At 41.5% G+C, this 18666-nt stretch overlaps 1 protein-coding gene across 1 annotated transcript; it reads right to left on the bottom strand.

The window, feature by feature from the left end:
• Nucleotides 1–235: 235 nt before the first annotated feature.
• Nucleotides 236–18258, bottom strand: gas6 (growth arrest-specific 6). Its single transcript, XM_039794740.1, has 15 exons — nucleotides 17765–18258; nucleotides 17352–17512; nucleotides 13055–13079; nucleotides 12891–12953; nucleotides 10184–10306; nucleotides 9048–9167; nucleotides 7267–7389; nucleotides 6009–6130; nucleotides 5702–5820; nucleotides 4868–5057; nucleotides 4621–4785; nucleotides 4359–4527; nucleotides 3993–4132; nucleotides 3702–3903; nucleotides 236–2314 (listed from the first exon to the last, which is right to left on the bottom strand). The coding sequence occupies exons 1-15, from the start codon at nucleotides 17838–17840 to the stop codon at nucleotides 2163–2165; spliced, it is 1950 nt and encodes a 649-aa protein (XP_039650674.1). The 5' UTR covers nucleotides 17841–18258; the 3' UTR covers nucleotides 236–2162.
• Between the last annotated feature and the right edge of the window lie 408 nt (nucleotides 18259–18666).

The raw sequence follows: 18666 nt of genomic DNA on the forward strand, positions 1-18666 counted from the left end.
TTAAACCACATAAACCTATTCTGATATAACCTCTAAATGCAATTATGAACCTGAAAATGAGCATAATATGAGCACTTTAAAGTAAGACTATATATGTAAACCACCACAACAACAACAACAACTCAATACAGTCGAAGGCTGTACTGGAAAATACCAGTACATAAAGTAAACCTTGCTTCATATCACATATGGAGCAAGAAATTGAAAGTTTAAGAAACCACACTGCATACAAATATGTTTTTTGAAAATACAATTTTACTCTATAATGTTCATACAACTGCTTTTATTTTTAAATAGGATTTTCACTGTAAAAACTCAAAAGGCAGACTCCTCTCAGCATTGTACACATACTGGCAGTTAAAGTGAAAAATGAAAACTAAAGACAAGTTCAATATACAACACATGATAAAAAAAACAAAACAATAACTCGTCAAGCACTATATTCTGGCATTCATTCATCAGAAAACTAGAAAATGATACATTACAGAGGAAGGTAAAATAAAACTGGAGCCCTTTTGGCATTCTCAGTCACAATGCTCCTGACATTCTTTGTTTTTTTTTATTGTGTTTTGATTTGCTCAGCACCTATAAAATCATATTAAAAAAAACAGAGTCCCTAAAGATTTATGATACTTTGCTCTCATACTTGTGTATTTGTCGCTCAAAACCTTTTAGGAAACAGATGAAGTCGAGAGACTCACATTACATTTTGACTTTGGATCAACTTAAATGTGCAGAAAACCTCAGTGAGCAAAAGGTAGTTTTTGTTTTCTGTCTTCTATAAAGCATTGTACAGTCACATTATTTACATATTCAGTATATTACAGCGCACTCTTTTTACTCTCAGTAGCTTGTGTGGTGCGTTTGATGCAGTGCTCACTCTCTCTCCTTCAAGGAGAGGGCCCCTTCCTGTCTCCCTGTGCTTCTGAGTCTAATCTATCATCCTCAGGTCGGTATATGGCAGGTATTAAATGTGACTGGGTGATTCTAAGGGAAAGAAGGGGCCTTTGTGACAAAGTTAGTGATTGAAGATTATTGGGAATCAGGGTGTCAGTCTGTTCTTTAAAAGACGGTAACACTCTAAAATGCACAGGTGGTAATGCATAGTGTATTAACTGCAATGAGTACAACATTTCATTAAGCATTAGTTTTGTTTGTGTGTTACAGTACTGCACCTTTGTGAAATGATTCCCCGGTTTTCGAGGGAAGCTATTGTAAAGTTTGGGTTGGTTGTTCTTTTTAGGCACATGGTTGATTTTTAAGGTTGCAGGCAGACATGGAGTGCTGCTTTTAGTCCAGAGGGAATCAAGAAAATGGCGTCACGCGCACACGCAGTCCACTGCTACCTGCAACAATGTGCGAGGTTTTCAACAGAACACAAAGTTGTGCCTAACACCATGCCACCCCTGCTGTGGTGACGGATGTTGATGCATCTTTTTAGGAGCAAATAAGATTGATTTAGTCCCCAATCGAGCCATGAAGTCATTATGCACCAAACACTCATGAAGATCTGAGCACCTATTCACACATTTTCTCTGAGTAGGGTAGCTGATGAAGGACTATTTATCTGGTCCCCATATTTTCAGTTGATCAGATTCTACATGAGCACTTGATTATTTCAAGCGTAGTGGGCACGGGCCATAGGTGAACTGGATGTAAGCAACATGACCACAGCTCTAGCAGCTGTGTTGCTGCAGAAAAGAGTCACGCTGCCTACCAAGTTCCAGTCAGATCTGCATTTAAGCACAGGATGCCAGGCGTAGCAGGCTGACCCAAGGCCAAAAATTTGATATTGATCTAAATAAGGCCCTGTGGGCAGTTTTTGAGGCAATGTTGTGCAGCATGTATTCCCATATCTTTTGCCAAGTACAGGGGACATTGCTCATTGCCTGACCAACTGTCTTAATGAGTCATTATACTGAGAATACTGTGAAAATCCCTGCAAATGCCTCTAGGCAGCAGTGTCATCACAGTAAAAGGGCAGGGTGATCCTGGGCTAAGGCTCCAGCTGAACCACGACACCTGGTCCAGCTGTTTGTTTTTTAAACATTCCAATCTAAAACGTATCTCCATTGGTCAAAGCTTTTATAAATATATTGGAAATAATCCTTATTGCCTCAATGAACTGCTCATGGATCAGTTTTGGCAGACTAGTGCGCTGGTCACTGGTGAGAGTCCAGCAGGGGGCAGGAGTGTGAGCGGATGTCGTTGTGTTTGTGGATGGCCTGGTCCAAGTCCAGAGACTGTCCGTTAACACTGACCTCCATACAGCCCCTGTAGGGCGCCGACACCAGCGTGGACACCAGAGGAACATCTGAGGGAAGAAAGGACAGCATGTGATCCAGCAGATAACAAGATGGGACTGTGTGTGAGCCCCAGCTGAGATCTAACCATGAGTTTGTAACAGTATTAGTCAGCGTGTTGAATCAGTCAGACTCAGCAGGCACAGTAACCAACACTTCAAGCTTTTATCAAGTACACAAGACAATTCTCATCAAGGCGAAAAATAAATCCTCATTATGTTTTCTTTCAAGTTTCTGGAAAGTTGGCTCCTGAATTATTGACACAGCTGCCAGTCACTGCAGAACTGACAACTATGCATCATACTTGCTTGCTATATGCGTACAGTCCAAGAAAACAAAGTGAGCCACTTATAAATGGCAGGAATCTTGCAGGAATCGCATCTTTTCATCATTTACTGGATAAGATAATGTATTGTTGACATGTGGAGTGTTTAGAAAGAGATTGGCAACAAAAACATAATCTTTACATCATTCAATTGATCTGCTCAAGAAAACTGGATATAACGAGACTTGTGTGGCTTTGCAATTTAAAAATCTACATGCGCAAAATACTTGTTTTGTGTCTGCACATTCTAGACTACACATTTTTCTTCACCAAAGTAAACTGCATGAATAGCCAAGAATAATGTGCGTTTGTTAAATGACAAACTTCTCACATACTGAAAAGAGAAAATTACTTTCATTTAGATTTTTCAATGTGGCAATTATGAATCCTTAAAAAGGTCCAATGTGTAGGATATTTCTCCCATCTAGCGTTGAGATCAGATATCGCAATCAACTCTCTCGCACCCCGCAGTTCAAAGTACGTATTACAGCTACGGTAGCCTTCACGCTTCAAAAAGAAGAAGACTTCTGTTCCTGAAATTTTGGATTTTGAATACGTGTTGTCCTCCATGTTTCCTTCTTCAAACGTGCCGGGGACGGGAAGCTACGATACCCATTAGCAGCATTAGCAGCACTGGTGAGTTTATCGCGTGACAGCGAAAACGCGAAAGGCGGAGCAGTATGTCCTGTATGTCCCTTACCGGCTAAAGTATTTCAAGATGGCGCATGAATATGGAGCGTCTACCCCAGTTCTCTTATAACATCCATGAGTTCATGCGAATGCAAATGTAAAATTTCAAGCCAAAAGGAATACTTGGAATTGATGGTGGAAGGAAAATATTCATGAAAAAGGACAAGTTTGTGAACGGGCAACACAGATGTTTGATAATGAACAACTAAACACGTTACACACTGGACCTTTAATTTCCACCTGAGTATAAAATATTTGTCTACTGTTTTTAATACGTAGCATCTCCACTAACACTTTTTCTGTATATTCTGCAAATAAACCCTACATACTGCATGAATAACATCCTGAATCCTAAATGTGTATAGAAATGAGCGTGTCCTCACCAGGGAGGCCTCCAATAAAGGTGCTGGACTGTGACAGGACGTCAAAGGGGATTTCTGTGTCTTCACTACGCCCAGACTGGCCGTCGACCAGCAGCAGGGTTTGGTTGCCTGAGATGGTCACCTGGATTTCATGACTCTCACCGTCACACAGGGGGGCGGGAGAGATGGCAGTGATGACATCACCGACAGATACCAGAACAAACTGAAAACGCCAGTGAAGAGGTCAGTTTTGAGATCGAACACCGTAACAAACTAATTTTACAAACACAGGTTGAGCTTTTAAGTACTCACATCCCGCCATTCATCAGTGCCGGGATGATAGTCTGCCAGAGCGATGGAGAGAGGGACTCTGTCCTGGTGAACGAGTGCAAACAGCAGTCCGATCGCAGAAGTTGGACGCAGGGTCAACTGTACGCTCAGGTTCTGTGATTCTAAAGTGACGATAACAGGAAGTGAGAGAACAGCAGGTCATGAGCTTTGTCGACAAACAAAGTTCTTTAGGCAAAGGCAAACTGTTGACAAAAGAGAAGGGAGCCAGCTAACATTCACCCAAACAAATAAACACTGACTAACTACTTCAGGAAGAAGCCATTAAGCTCAGATATGCAATCCGCAGTCACGCTATGCATAACACTCTCACACATGCACACACTGCACCGTAGCTGATGTTGAAGAGAGCGAAGCCTGTGCCGGGGTAATACGCTCCAGGATCCTCGGCGCTGAAACACTGCATGTTGTCATTGGACCGAATAGTTTCTTGTATGGACGTATCTTCGCCCGTTAACCACCTCCACTCCTTCATACAGCCGTCCAGACGCGGGTTCACCTACGTGATAATCACACCAGTTGAGAAATATGTAAAGAACATCGCTCTTTGGTACATATTCAAGAAAATGTACGAGCACATACAAATAAACACCTGATTGATGAGGCCGTCCTCTCTGAAAGGGACTCCTCCCACGGTGAGGTTGAGTTCGTGCATGCCCTTCTGTAGCGTAAACAGATCACCGTTTACCGCAATCTTCATGACGGCCTCCCTGTCAATCTTAATCACTAGACTCCGCCCCTGCTCCTCCACCGAGATCTGAAACGAAAACGGGACATTTAAAGAAGTTTTAAAATCAGCGGACGAGGCTTATGTAGACAGCCGTGGAGTACTGGCCAACCTTTCTCCACTGGCCGTCACTGACGATGGGTCCGCTGCTAGTGACCCTGCTGACTGTGCCGTACTTCAGCTGCAGCTCCAGCTTCCCATGGTGCATTGCCAGCACGATCCAGGAGCTGTTGAGGTGACCTCCAGCAAAGAAGATCACCCCCTCGTGGTCGTAGGTGCGGAAGTCAAACTCGGCAGAAAACCTGGGAGGTCGGGAGCAGTGACATTTGAGTAAGTATGACAAAAATAACTGAGAATGAACTTGAAGTAAAGGAAAAAAGGGGCAGGGAGAAAAACAATTCCTTTGAGTGAAATATTTTATCTGCTATCCACTTGGCACTTTCCCAGATAACACAAGTCTTTTTTTTTATTAGCTGATACAACTTCACAGAGTGACTATGTATGGTAAAAAAAAATAACGTTTCGGTTTCTGACATGAAACCAGGGGACTGTTCGGTCCGCTGTATACTTTTAATACAAACATCCCCATTTAAAACAAAAACAGGAATTTCATTGCTTGTAAAAAAGTGAATTATTGTATCTTCTAATGCTTACAAATCGACAAACTGAAGAAAGTTAGGCAACATGTTCTGAGTTGCAGTTCTTTAGGCAGCGTTGAGATGGTTTGTTGCCGGAGTAATACTGAACACTCCCTTTAAGTCTTCTCATCTATAAATTAAACTAAAACAGTCTTACCAGAACCAAACTGGAAGAGTTGTGATTACTCTATTTAATAATGTGACCTATCTTTATAATTACTGTAACTAAGGTATACATGTAGAGAGGTGTCATCTTTTCGTTAGGAGACTACTGTTGAGAGTGTTGAGCATCAAAACAATTTTTTCACCCAGTTTGAATCCTCCGGCGGAAACGCAGCCTCACCACTGGCACGCCGCTGAACATGCGGCCCAGGTAGAGCGAACGAGAGTTCCTCTTCAGAGACGGCGACATACAGGGAGTTATAGGCTGTGAAAACATAAAACTGGAGATAAGGCACGCTGCTCCTTCCTGAGAACCATTTGTGTATCTTGACTAATTAAAAATGATTTAACAGATCAAGAACACAGTTTATAGTTCACGTTTACCAACAAAAGGTGAGAGCTGAGCTATGACAATTGCTGGTTTAATATTTGGCACAGTTCATCGTATTTCACCTTACAGCTCCTGAGGTCCTGGCCCAGCTTCATGCCCTGACGACCATCGCAGAAGCAACGGAAACTCCCTGGAGTGTTCAGACACTCCTCTGCACACACACCCGCCTCACACTCATCCACATCTGACGAGCGACAGAGCACGTTGAAAAAGTAAAAGGAGGAGAAATGAAAGCCATGAGTGAGTGAGGTATAAAGGGTTACAGAGAATCAGAGAGCTCATGAAGTTATCAGAGTCCCATCTGGGGAGGAATTTGTCAAAACTTTCAAGGATCTAAAAAAAAAACATTAGTTATAATTAAAAAAAAAACATCAGATGACTTTTCTGTCAACATATCAGGGAACGCAAACAACACTTTGAGACAAGGGGTCTTTGACGGTGACTGGGTGGTATCTCCCTGCTCCATATACTGCTCCATATACAACCTTACATGGCCATGAGAAGGTTGGCCATAATAAATGTTAATTCTCAGAGGAGGGACACTGAGGTTATGAAAAGTCTGGTTTCCACTGCCGAGCAAAACAGGGGCAAAGTGATTAAAGTCTGTAAATTCTTTTTTTTTTTATGTTTTGACCAAGAGACCTGATGTTGTGGTTATTTAACATATTGTGTTATCTTATTAAATAAGAGCATAAGTATAGCATATTTTTTAGCCTTGGACATCCTTCCATTCCTTGAGTATAGACATGTATGTGGAGCAGTTAGCTAATGCCTCTTGCTACATATTTAGGGGAAAACATGAGATTAAACTTGTTTATTAATAACTAAACTTGTTTATTAAGGTCCAAGTCTACTTGAAGATTAGGTAGGCTTAGTGATGCTGCTGCGATTGTTTGGATGGCTGTCATGGTGTTTTTAAATAATTGCATGTTTAAAGCATGATTTGATGTGTTTAAGATGACTGAAAAGTGGCAAACACTTATCTAATCTGGAAACATTTGGCATGTCTTCTGTGTTTATAAATTCTGACTACAGCATATTTACAATCAAAAAGACACTCTTTCAATAACATGTACTAAGCAAAGGTGAATCACAGGGTCAGTCTGTGTATTTTCCTCCTAAAAAATGAACTTTTTCTAACAGCATGGAGACAGTGACCTGTTACCTACTTATACAAATTTTTTCTCCAAATGTCGTTGCATTCCGTTCCTGACCCCACAGCTGCATCAAGTCCTGCTGAGGCTGAAGCTGCTCTCATGAAACTATGTGTTTGTGTGTCTTTGCGTCTGTGCGTGCGTGTGCGTGTGTGTACACACGTACCAACGCAGCTCTTGGTTTCATTGTCGTAGACATAGCCGACATCACACAAGCAATCGTAGCTGCCCTCCTTATTCTCACACCGTGCTGTTCCACACACACCTGGATCCTCACATTCATCCACATCTGAAAGACACAAAATGTGGTCAGCTGGACAGGTCAAAGTCTGGTGGAAATTCAACAGAGCCAGGAAGACTATGAAGTCAACTCCTCAGCTGAAAAGGACATGATCTGATGAGGTTATTTGTACCTTTGCTCATTAGTTTCAGGAATAAAATGGGTCAGGAAAAGACACCAGACACCTAAACTGGATTCATTGTGAGGAGTGGGAAATTAAAATAAGCCACAAGACAGATGCTAGTAGATTCTGGTCCTCATTGGTTAACCACTTGATTCAAAATGACCTCAATATTAAATTTAAAATGAGTTCATTAGATTGATTTAAACTGTTTGTTCACATCGTACTGTACATACAGAGTATACAGCTTGTTCCAGCACTCACTGAAACTACGTCAGACTTGCACGTAAAGAAAAATGTACATCAAAGTAGGGCTGGGCGATATGGTAAGTTCAGAAAAGTACATCACTTTACTGTAATGCAGCCTTTAAAACCAGGAAAAGACAACACTTATGTCATATCACAATATTACAATATCCAAAATCTAAGATGATATCTAGCTTTGTATCACGATATCGATATAATTGATATATTGCCCAGCCCTACATCAAAGTTACCATTTTTGGAGGCTGTACCATTACATTTCAACATGTCTTCATCATGACTTCTGTGGGTTTAAAGTGCCCATATTATGAAAAAAAACACCTTTTCTGGGATTTGGGGTGTTCTTTTGTGTCTCTGGTGCTTCCACACACATACAAACTTTGAAAAAAATCCATCCATGCTGTTTTGAGTGAGATACAGTTTCTGAATGTGTCCTGCTTTCAGTCTCCTAGTGAGCTGTTCAAAATCGGCCTCGGACTGTGACGTCACAGTCCGAAATGAGCTGGCTAACCACAACCGTTAGCTCGTAGCGTTAGCCTGCTAATGCTAGCGTTAGCCGGCTAACGCTAACATGCTACGTTGTTCTCAATAGCAAAGCACTGCTACAACACACACAAGTTCACCATAATCTACAAAAGAACTACTTACATGTGCGCCCTCATTTAGAAGTCTCCCAGCTAATCCTGCCTTGTAACTGACCAAAGTTGGAGAAACAGGCTTTCTTTTACTGTCTCTAGAGTTAGCTAGCTGACATGATCTACATCTGAGCTACTGCGCATGTGCAAGTGCAATCAAAGATAGTACAGAAGAAGATGAAAAGAGGTCTCACTCTGTAGCTAAAACAGAAACCAGGTGAAAAGAGGATCTGCAGCAGTGAGAGAGAGCTGTGCAGTACAACAAAAATATGGTGTTTTTTGAAAATTAAACCATGTAAACCTATTCTGGTACAACCTTAAAATACAGTTATGAACCTGAAAATGAGCATAATATGGGCGCTTTAAACAATGATAGTTTGCACAACATAAGTTTGTAATGTTGGACCCGGCAAAGGGTCTGTGAGGTTGATGTGTATTTGCCTTACTTATTAACTAAACAATTTATTCTTTGGCTTGCTTTAGGGACCTTGACCACAAAAACTCTCACATTTAAAATGTTTGCAAATATTTATGCAAATATAACTGCAGAAATAATATCCGTTTTATAGTTTGAAGTGGAGTCAAACAAAGAGTTATGTGCAACTACAGTATTGACAATGATTCCAGTTGTTAGATGGTGTGCTTACCGTAACACATGTGGCGTCCTACCAACATGTAGCCTTGGTGACAGGAGCAGCGGTAACTGCCCATAGTGTTGTTGCACTCGTGGTCACACCCTCCATTTCTCTTGCTGCACTCGTTGACATCTGCACATAGGATGGTGGTACGGTCAACATGAACACAGGAAAAACCTCATCATGGGCTGTGAAAAGCATTAGGCTGTTTAGCTTGTGCTAAGATGTCCTATAGTAATTCAGGATTAGGACACATTTAACGCAATTTAACGATTTAATTCTGAAAAGGAGTACACAGCGTGAAGTTTGATAATTTGAAAAGTTCACTTAAAAGGCCATGTAAATTTGTACTTACTTTGTTAAACACAAATAACTGACACACTATGTCATTGTGGGAGCTGAGTGTTTAGGAGGAGCGCAGTCGTCAAGTGGAAAAGGCTCAGACCGAGTCAAACTGAATCTGTTTGGGTTTCCTCTCTCAGTAAGGTGGCAGGATGAGTCAGAGTGGAAATGTGTGGAATGGTGTCTGTGCCATAAATCACAATTTTTCCCTCTCCCTCACAGAGTGTGTGTGTGTGTGTGTATACAAATTGTGTGTGTTTTCCAGTTTCTGCATACACACTAAATATTTGGGACATTTCCCTTGTAAAAGTGGCATCCTTGCTCTAACTTTTCAATCCAAGCCTCCCTTTACATATATACACAGTAACTAGCTTTAACCTCTAACTGAGACAAACAGATTCCTGTCCGTACATGCAGTTCATATTGACCGGACACAACATTCGCACATTATTAATAACAGCAGCAGCTGCAGATATTATAGAACAACAACAGTTGCAATAGTAAGATAACAGTGAAACAGAAACACTAGAAGTAGTTTTGGAAGGTCAAAATAAAACAACAACATTCACATCAATATGATGAGAAACAATGAAAATATTTAACAATTATATGATTAATGAAAGTGATGGGAAGCCAGATCTTTCTATCAGTATACAGGACAGGAGTTGGCTGTCAGAAGCAAGGTCACAGAGACTATGTCATCTATCCAGAGACGCTGGATATGACAGAGTGATGTGCAGAAATGCAACCTCTGCTGAGCTACACAGTATATCCTCTCTCAATTTCCAAAGCGATGATGACAGTACCTTTGTCACATGTAGCTCCTTGCCAGCCTGTGAAACAGTGACAGAGGAAGTCGCCCTTTTTGTCCTCACAGCGCACCGTACCTCTGGCAATACAGGGAGAAGGAGAGCACTGGTCTGGAATATCTTCAAGTGAGAGAAAAAACAAAAACAGACAGACACAGAGGAAGGAGGTGTTGTTATTTCTTTAGAATCGAGTCCGTGCAAACTGAACGCATACAGTGAGTGTAACTGTGTATTGATACCAGACAGAGGAAGGGCATGCCTTATACTCTGCATATCAGGAGTTCAATATAAATAGCCGTATGCTGGCTAAGCCCTCCTGCCGGAGATGCCCTAACCTGTCCTCTAGCTCACAAAAAAACAAAAACAAGATCAACTGGAGATTTAACTTTTCTGTTTGGCCTTTTTTTCTATTACATATTTTCATTCGACCCACTCTTTCACTACAAGCTTGTGTAAGTGAGCACATGTATAAAAACTTTTTCTCTCCCCATGCGCTTTCCTTTTCCCAACAGTGGAGTTTGACTGCTCGACAAGTCTGGGCATGTTAGCTGGAGTTCAGCCAAAGAAAAGGGCAGTATGTGGAGAAAATGAAGGGAACACGAGAGAGATAAGCTCCAATGTAAAACACAAAGGCACAACTTCTTCACCGAATAATGTACAATACTGTACATATAAAAACCTTAATTTCATTAGTGAAACATCCAGTGTTTTAAGTGATTTAAGTTTATTATTAAAGTGCTCATATTTTCCAGGTTCATAATTGCATTTAGAGGTTGTACCAGAATAGCTTTATGTGGTTTAATTTTCAGAAAACACCATATTTTTGTTGTACTTGCACATTGCTACAGCTCCTCTTTTCAGCCTGTGCATTGAGCTCTCTGTTTTAGCTACAGAGTGAGGCATCTTACTTCTGTACCATCTTAGTTGGGAGTCGTGCAGTAAGTACTGCTAGCTAGTCAGTTACATAGTATGAGGGCGAGCTAGCAGCTAGGCGAGCATTATAACATGTGTTACAAAGTGACGCACGTTCATCAAGGAAAGGGGAAAAGCCAAAAAGCACAATATGAGCACTTTAACATGTTACACAATCTTTTAGAGCTTTGGCAAATGCACATTCTGGAGCTACTGCAATACTAAAAATGCATCTGAGATGCATTACCAGGTTAAAAGTTTTCTAAAATACAAAACATATTAGTCAGCTTATTTTATAGGGGCAATCCAAAAGCCCTTTAAGTTGATGCCACATTATCGGACGATTACAGAGAAGCGTGACATGTTTTAACAAAGTCAATTTCATAATATTGTTTTGTTCTTCATTTGAGCCAAGGTAACTTGTGCTCATCTCCTTTCGGTGGAGGATTAACACAGGTAAAAATAGCAACAACAAAAAAAGCTATCAGCAATGACAATCACAGTGTCAATAAAGAAACATGAAAATATCTGTATGAATATTCGTACATGCTTCTTTATATGCCTCTTTATGTGCCTCCTAAAGGCAGTCTTTACATGAATCTGACAAAATTACCCAAAGCTCCTGGTTATTAATATGCTGGGGTCTATGAGCAAGCAAGGGTAACTCCAGAAGCCTCACTTGTTTCATCTGCTTAAAATGTTAATAGGTTCCTTAACAACAATTAATTTAATTCAATAAAGCACACAGTGGGCTCCCACAATGACGATTTAGTCCCTCAAAGTTTATAGAGCAGCAACAATTTATGTCACTGACAGTATATGCTAGAGAATGGGAAGATGTGTATTTAATAATGATTTATGATTTTCTGCAGAGCAATTAACAAAACATTTGAGTCAGCAAACTGCAGACTACGGGAAACAGGGAGGAGTGGGAGAATAAACACTGCTGTGCTTTTGGTATGTGCAAATATAAAACCCAAACTGTATCTTTCCATAACATGCCATGTTTGTAAAATGTCTAAAGAATTCCATAAATGGAATTAGTGGAATGTCATGATCTGCTTTCATACTGGGTTAGCGCCCATCACTAGTCTGCACTCAGGCAGGACACTGTTGGGCATTGGGAGATTTGCAGCGAAAAAGAGACAGAGAGAGAAGTGGTGAGCTGCTGTGTCATGATGCTGCAGCTGAGTCATGGAAACCCCCACGAGGTTCCTCAGCCAATAGCAGTAAAGCTGGGTTGGTCTCTTGTATCCTGATGCAGCAGAACCTGTGCTCCACTCACGTCAGACTCTCTATTTCACGTCACTCCTCCTTCGCTGAGACAGCTCACGAAGACGCTAGTGCAGTCACCCAGAGAAAGTGAGTGAGTGTGTGACGACTAAAGGGGTGTGTCACTCATTCACCAATCTGCAGCATCACTGTAGCAAAGTGCTGCAATGTTACTCATACCTGAGCTCACGCACATATAGCCCACTCAGGCTACTTCAAAGTCGCAGAATGGTCAGGTGTGTCACGCTACAAAAACCGGAGTTGCTAAAGAAATTCAGCACCTTTTCATCATCTGTCCTTTTCTACTGAGTGTGAGTGGCTCAGTGTGATGCAGAGCAGTGTTACTGCAGTGCAGCCCAACCCCACACTACAACTAGGTGCCTCGCTCTGGATGTGATAATACTTACACAGTGAAAAGATGTTACTTACACAGTGAAAAGATGTCTGTGAACCTGTCCACAGTTCTGCCATCAAGCTCTAAAACGAGGTAGGTAGACAGATAGGAGGGCATAAAACTTACTGTGAACACATGTAATCAGATCCTGTTTCTTTATTTCAGCATCTCCAAACTTCTCCACACAAGCTAGACGGAAACAAAAATGAAAACGAAGATATTACAAACATGTAATCAGTCAAGCTGGCTGTTAGTAGAAATGGAGAGTTTTAGTCAGAATGATAACTTACCCAAATACTTGGGATAGAAGTAGTCCTAAATAGATGGAAAGAGAGGGGGATAAAGTTACATAAGCTTATAAACAAAAAATCTAAAGAGAACAAGATAATATAAATACATGCTTACGATTAGTAGTAGGGGTTCTGTTAAAACTTGACATAATCTGGAATTTAATTTTGTTTCATGCCTGAACTCTGTGTCTGTACTCATGGGAGTGAAAAGAAGTTCATAAACAATCTTTCGTTTTTACATTTGTGTGTGTGTGTGTGTGTTTAATGTTGGGAGAGAGATTACAATATGATTACTCTGTAATATCTGTGTGTGTGTGTCTAATGGGTGCGGCCCTTTGCCAAAGGCATCCTGAGAATGCTCTGCATTCCTGATAGCAGTAGCATCCCTCCTGCCTCCTGTCTGCAGTACTCATAATAATAATAATAATAATAATAATAATCATCGGTTTATTTGTAACGCACTTTACATTTGGAGCAAATCTCAAAGTGTTATAGTTAAGATCAGAAAAGCATGAAAAGAACATCAATATAAAATACAAATAGACAGTGCAACGACTTGCAGGGTTAATTAAAACTCATAAGTTCTGCTAAAAAGAAATGTTTTTAGTCCTTTTTTAAAAGTCTCAGTAGTTTGAGGTGCCCTCAGATGGTCGGGGAGGGCATTCCAAATCCGAGGGGGGGCATTCCATAGATGCACTGGTGGGTAAGAAGGGAGACGTTATATTCAATCCTGGCGGAAACGGGAAGCCAGTGAAGTGAATGGAGGATGGGTGTGATGTGGACGTATTTTCACACTCTCATCAGAGCAGCACTATTCTCAACACACTGCAGTCTCTGCAGGCTGTTGTTAGGGATCCCGATGAGAAGTGCGTTACTCCTGCACATATAGGTCAGAATTTGGGGATGATCTAAACAATGGAAAGACAGCTCTGGATGCACAGAGACTTATGAGCCAGATGCAGCAGGCTGAGGTGAAAAAAAGTCTCTTGTAAGAATCAGTTATTAGACAAAAATCAACTAAAGGTAGGGACATATTACACAAAGTGAAGCCTGATTATACCCTTGATTTACTGCAACAAATGATTTGCAAAGCTCAGTCAAATTAGTTTAAGATGAATTGGACTATTACTAATCGTAACATAACAGTCAGTTGTGACACCTTTTGGTCATCTAACAAGTGAGAGACCAGAAACTTGGCGTGATCACGTGCATAGCCAAAGATAATCATGAGTATCCAGGAACACCCTCTCTCTGCAGAGGCAGAAAACTGCAGCAGAAGAAAATGCAGAGTCAGAGATGGGCACTTTCAGAATGAATAATGCAGTTATGAATAAGACTGCAGCTTTGTGGCACGACATGGTAGAAAAATACAGGCACACACACAAACTCTATTCTGACGGCAACGTGCGTTCAGCTGATTCAAACTGAATCACCTGACCTCACCTTTTCCTCTGAACCCAGCTCAACTTCACTTTAATCCTCCCTCCCTCAGCTTCCATATCAGGCCATATGACTAATTTTAAAGGAACACGCCAACTTATTGGGACTTTAGCTTATTCACCGTATCCCCCAGAGTTAGATAAGTCCATTCATACCCTTCTCATCTCTGTGTGTGTTGTAACTCTGTCCGACACACCCACCGCTAGCCTACCTTAGCACAGATCCTGGAGGTAACCGGCTCCAACTAGCCTACTGCTCCCAATAAGTGACAAAATAACGCCAACATGTTCCTATTTACATGTTGTGATTTGTATATTCACAGCGTGTACAATTAACAACGTGACATGAGACACAGCCGTCTTCTAACCGTATACATACCGAGAACTATATTCTCAGAAGGCGAAGCACTGCTACTCTCTGTTTCTCACCACGGGGCTTCTCAGGTGCTGCAAGCAAATCACTCCGCCCAAGTAGCAGAAGGAGCAGTAGTTCCCAGTATGTATACAGTTAAAAGATGGCTGTGTCTCATGTGACGTTGTTATTTTTACACGCTGTGATTATACAAATCACAAAATGTAAATAGGAAAATGTTGGCGTTATCTTGTCACTTATTGGGAGCAGTAAGCTAGTTGGAGCCAGTTATCTCCAGGATCTGTGCTAAGCGAGGCTAGTGGTGGGTGCCTCTGACAGAGTTACAACATGCACGGAGATGAGAAGGGTATGTATGGACTTATCTAACTCTGGGGGATACGGTGAATAAGCTAAAGTCCCAATAAGTCGCTGTGTTCCTTTAAGAGTAATCTCTGAGTCATCGATTGCCTCATTCACTCCCTCGCCACTTCAATTCACAACATCAAAACTTCGAGAGTAAGAGCGATCATTAAAGAGCACAGCATCTCCAGAAGGGCTGGGACCATATGCTTTTGACCCGATTTGATTCTTTCATGTATATTCTGCATTTTCTGCTTTCGGTCTGTTTTGCTGGAAACGGATATGATTTACTCGTTGTCAGCGGTACCATTTAAACAGAAAATATTTAGGTGAATCATTGGTAAAACAAATTAAATAAATAGATTCTAGCAAATTGAATCGCTTTTTAAGGTCCTATGTCATGAAAATTTCACTTTATGAGTTTCTTTTAACATTAATATGCATTCCCCCAGCCTGCCTACGGTCCCCCAGTGGCTAGAAATGGCAATAGTCCTGGGTATCCTGCTCTGCCTTTGAGAAAATGAAAGCTCAGATGAGTCATAAGGAGCAAGGTTACCTCCCCTTTCTCTGCTTTGCCCACCCAGAGAATTTGGCCCAACCATGAGAGAGGGACATCATGGCTTTCAAACGAGCAAAGTGGCAGTTGGTCAAGGCCACACCCCCAACCTCCGCCTTGCCCGCCTCCTCCCCCTCTCTCCTCCTCAATAGCTTACAGACACAGAAATGGCACATCCTAAGGAAAGCTCATTGTGGGACTGGCTCTAGTGGCTGTAATTCTGCACCAAGTCTGAATTTCGGGAAAGAGACTTCAGATACAGTATTAGGGGACCACTAAGGTCTATATACACAGGCATCTAAAGAGCACCATGTCATGGGACCTTTAAAGGGGTTTGGGCAAGAGTCTGTTCTGTAAATGGCCCACACTATAACTTAGCGTACTGAGTAACATTCACATGCGCAACACACCACTTACTGTTGCTTGTTTGAAGACTTAAAAGTTTGATGCCCATGTTCCACATTTTCTGACACGTTACGTCATTTATATCTCTGGGGCTTGTTGGCATATTCAGCACATATACTGTACTGTCGTACATATTCCATAGGCTTGCATATTTACATGGATGGAAAGGCTAATTTGTGCATTCATGAATGAACAATGGAAATTAAGCTGCAGTATATACTGTATTCCTGAATACACACATGTGCGATGGATTTTGTTTGTTGGTATTAAACACTGAATAGAAAAGGAGGATGGGAGCGTGCAGATCAGTGAGGCAATGTGCATTGTTACTGTGTTGAATGAAACACATTTCTCACCCAATGTTCAAGAGAAACCAGTGAATAAGCTCCCAGAGAACAATCAGAATGAGAGGAGTTTGCACAATTCCTATGCATTTTGTATTAAAGAATAGGCATGTGTAGACATACAGTGATACAGATGGTGAGAACAGAGATGAATGTAGACAAGGCCAATTTTTAGAAAATTGAATATTTTTAAGCTAAAAAAAGAAGACACACAAGTGACTATGTGTGTTAATGTGTGCATTCAAGTATTAAAGGGAGTGTAGGGATAGCAGTGTCTTCACTGCTACTGTATTTCATAAACTAAAGCTTGGTCACGCTGACTCAATGTCTGTCACAGAAACAAACAAAAAAGAAGAAGAAAACATGCCAAGTCCGACATGGGAATATTATGTGCACTGACAGCGATCAGCACTCTGGACTTATTGGAGCATGAACACTAGCGGCCCAGACAATGAATCATTAGTCTGTACTGTTGCATTAAGTCATCAATTCCAGTCAATATGAACATGATGTAAACAACCAGCTTTGCAGCTTCATGTTTTCTAACAAATACCGGCCTGGGTGATTAAAACTACAGTTTGGGGTCCATTTCAACTGCTAATCGTGTTTTGATTAGTTAACAGACTTCACTGAGTTTTTAGTACTGCAGTACCTCAATGGAGATGGAGAAGAAGAAGAAGAAGAAGAAGAAGAAGAAGAAGAAGAAGAAGAAGAAGAAGAAAGAAGAAAAAGAAGAAGAAGAAGAGGTGTGGTGGTGTGGTTGTGCTCTGGTTGCTGCATGCAACCTTGGATTGAAAACCACAACTTTAGTAGGGGTTTGGTATCATTATAATTCACTCACCGTCTCAGGATCGTTTTCAAACACTTCTCTTGCCTCCTCTTTGGTGCACTTTTCCTCCACACACTCCCTCTCCAAGTGTCCTTGCTTCGTCTCCTCGAACATTGTATTTGCTCTCCTGTGTCTGCTCAGAAACTGGTTCGCCTCTTGGGGAGACAACGAAACTAAAATAAAAGACAGACACCCCAAAAATACATTAATTAGCTACTGTTCTACAAGAACAACAGAAGGTCAAACAACTCTGGATTTAAGCAGTATTTTGGCTCCCAAAATTTTTTTTTGAAAGGTTGCGAAACATCTGCGGTTAAAGCCCCGTTAATGACGTTGATAACATGCATCATCAGCAGCCAACAACACAAATGTCAAAGGAGACTTAGCGAGCTAGCTAGCCACCTAGCATGTAATTGTTTACTTACTGCTGTCGGACCAGCGGGCAACCAGCAGGATTAGCAGGGCTGCCGATGAAAGAGACTTTGTCGGGGTCAACCGCATTGTTTAACCGCTGTGTCTGCGCCAAGCTTGAAAAACTTTCTCCTGTCCCGTCTTGTAGTCTCCCTATCCCCCCTCTCTGTGTCTCAATGTCACAGAGTCGAGGCTAACGTTAGAGCGGAACACGCTGCAGGTATTCAGGTACTTCCGACCGTTGGTCGTTAACGTTTTTGATATGAAATCACTGCCGCGGACCGTTGCGACCCTGAACTGTCGTGTTTCTCCAGGATATCGTTCATAACACAGGCAAATTAAGCGACCGTTCTCTTTTCTCCGCGGTTCAGCTCGTTCCCCATTGCGGTCTGTAACGTTATTTTATGCTTTGACCCTCCTCTCTCGTGTTGAACCCTCTCTGGCCGAACTCGAGTCTCCACTCTGCTGCGGAGAAAGACAGCAGCAAGCCTCTGCTGCTTTAGGAAGGAGGGGGTAGCTCTGAAAAGTGCAGGCAGGAGTTTGTAATGGTGCATCCCTCCCTTCCCTCCGTGTGTGTGTGTGTGTGTGTGTGTGTGTGTGTGTGTGTGTGTGTGTGTGTGTGTCAAACAAGTTGGCAAAAAGAAGAAAAAAAGGAAGCTCACTGGGACGCAATGGTATGCTTTAATCATCAAACTGTGTGCTGTTTTCTAGTGGTGAAAGTAGGGCTGGGCGAAATGGAGAAAATCAGATATCACGATATTTATGACCAAATAGCTTGATATCGATACCGCAACGATATTGTAGTGTTGATTTCACAAAATATTTACACAATGAGATTTTTGATAAATAATCATCAGTGATGTGGATATAACGTCTAAGTGGGTAAAGGCACATAATAGAACAGTTACAACAGTCT

This window comes from Perca fluviatilis, chromosome 3 (assembly GCF_010015445.1).
Source record: "Perca fluviatilis chromosome 3, GENO_Pfluv_1.0, whole genome shotgun sequence".
Classification (NCBI taxonomy): Eukaryota; Metazoa; Chordata; class Actinopteri; order Perciformes; family Percidae; genus Perca; species Perca fluviatilis.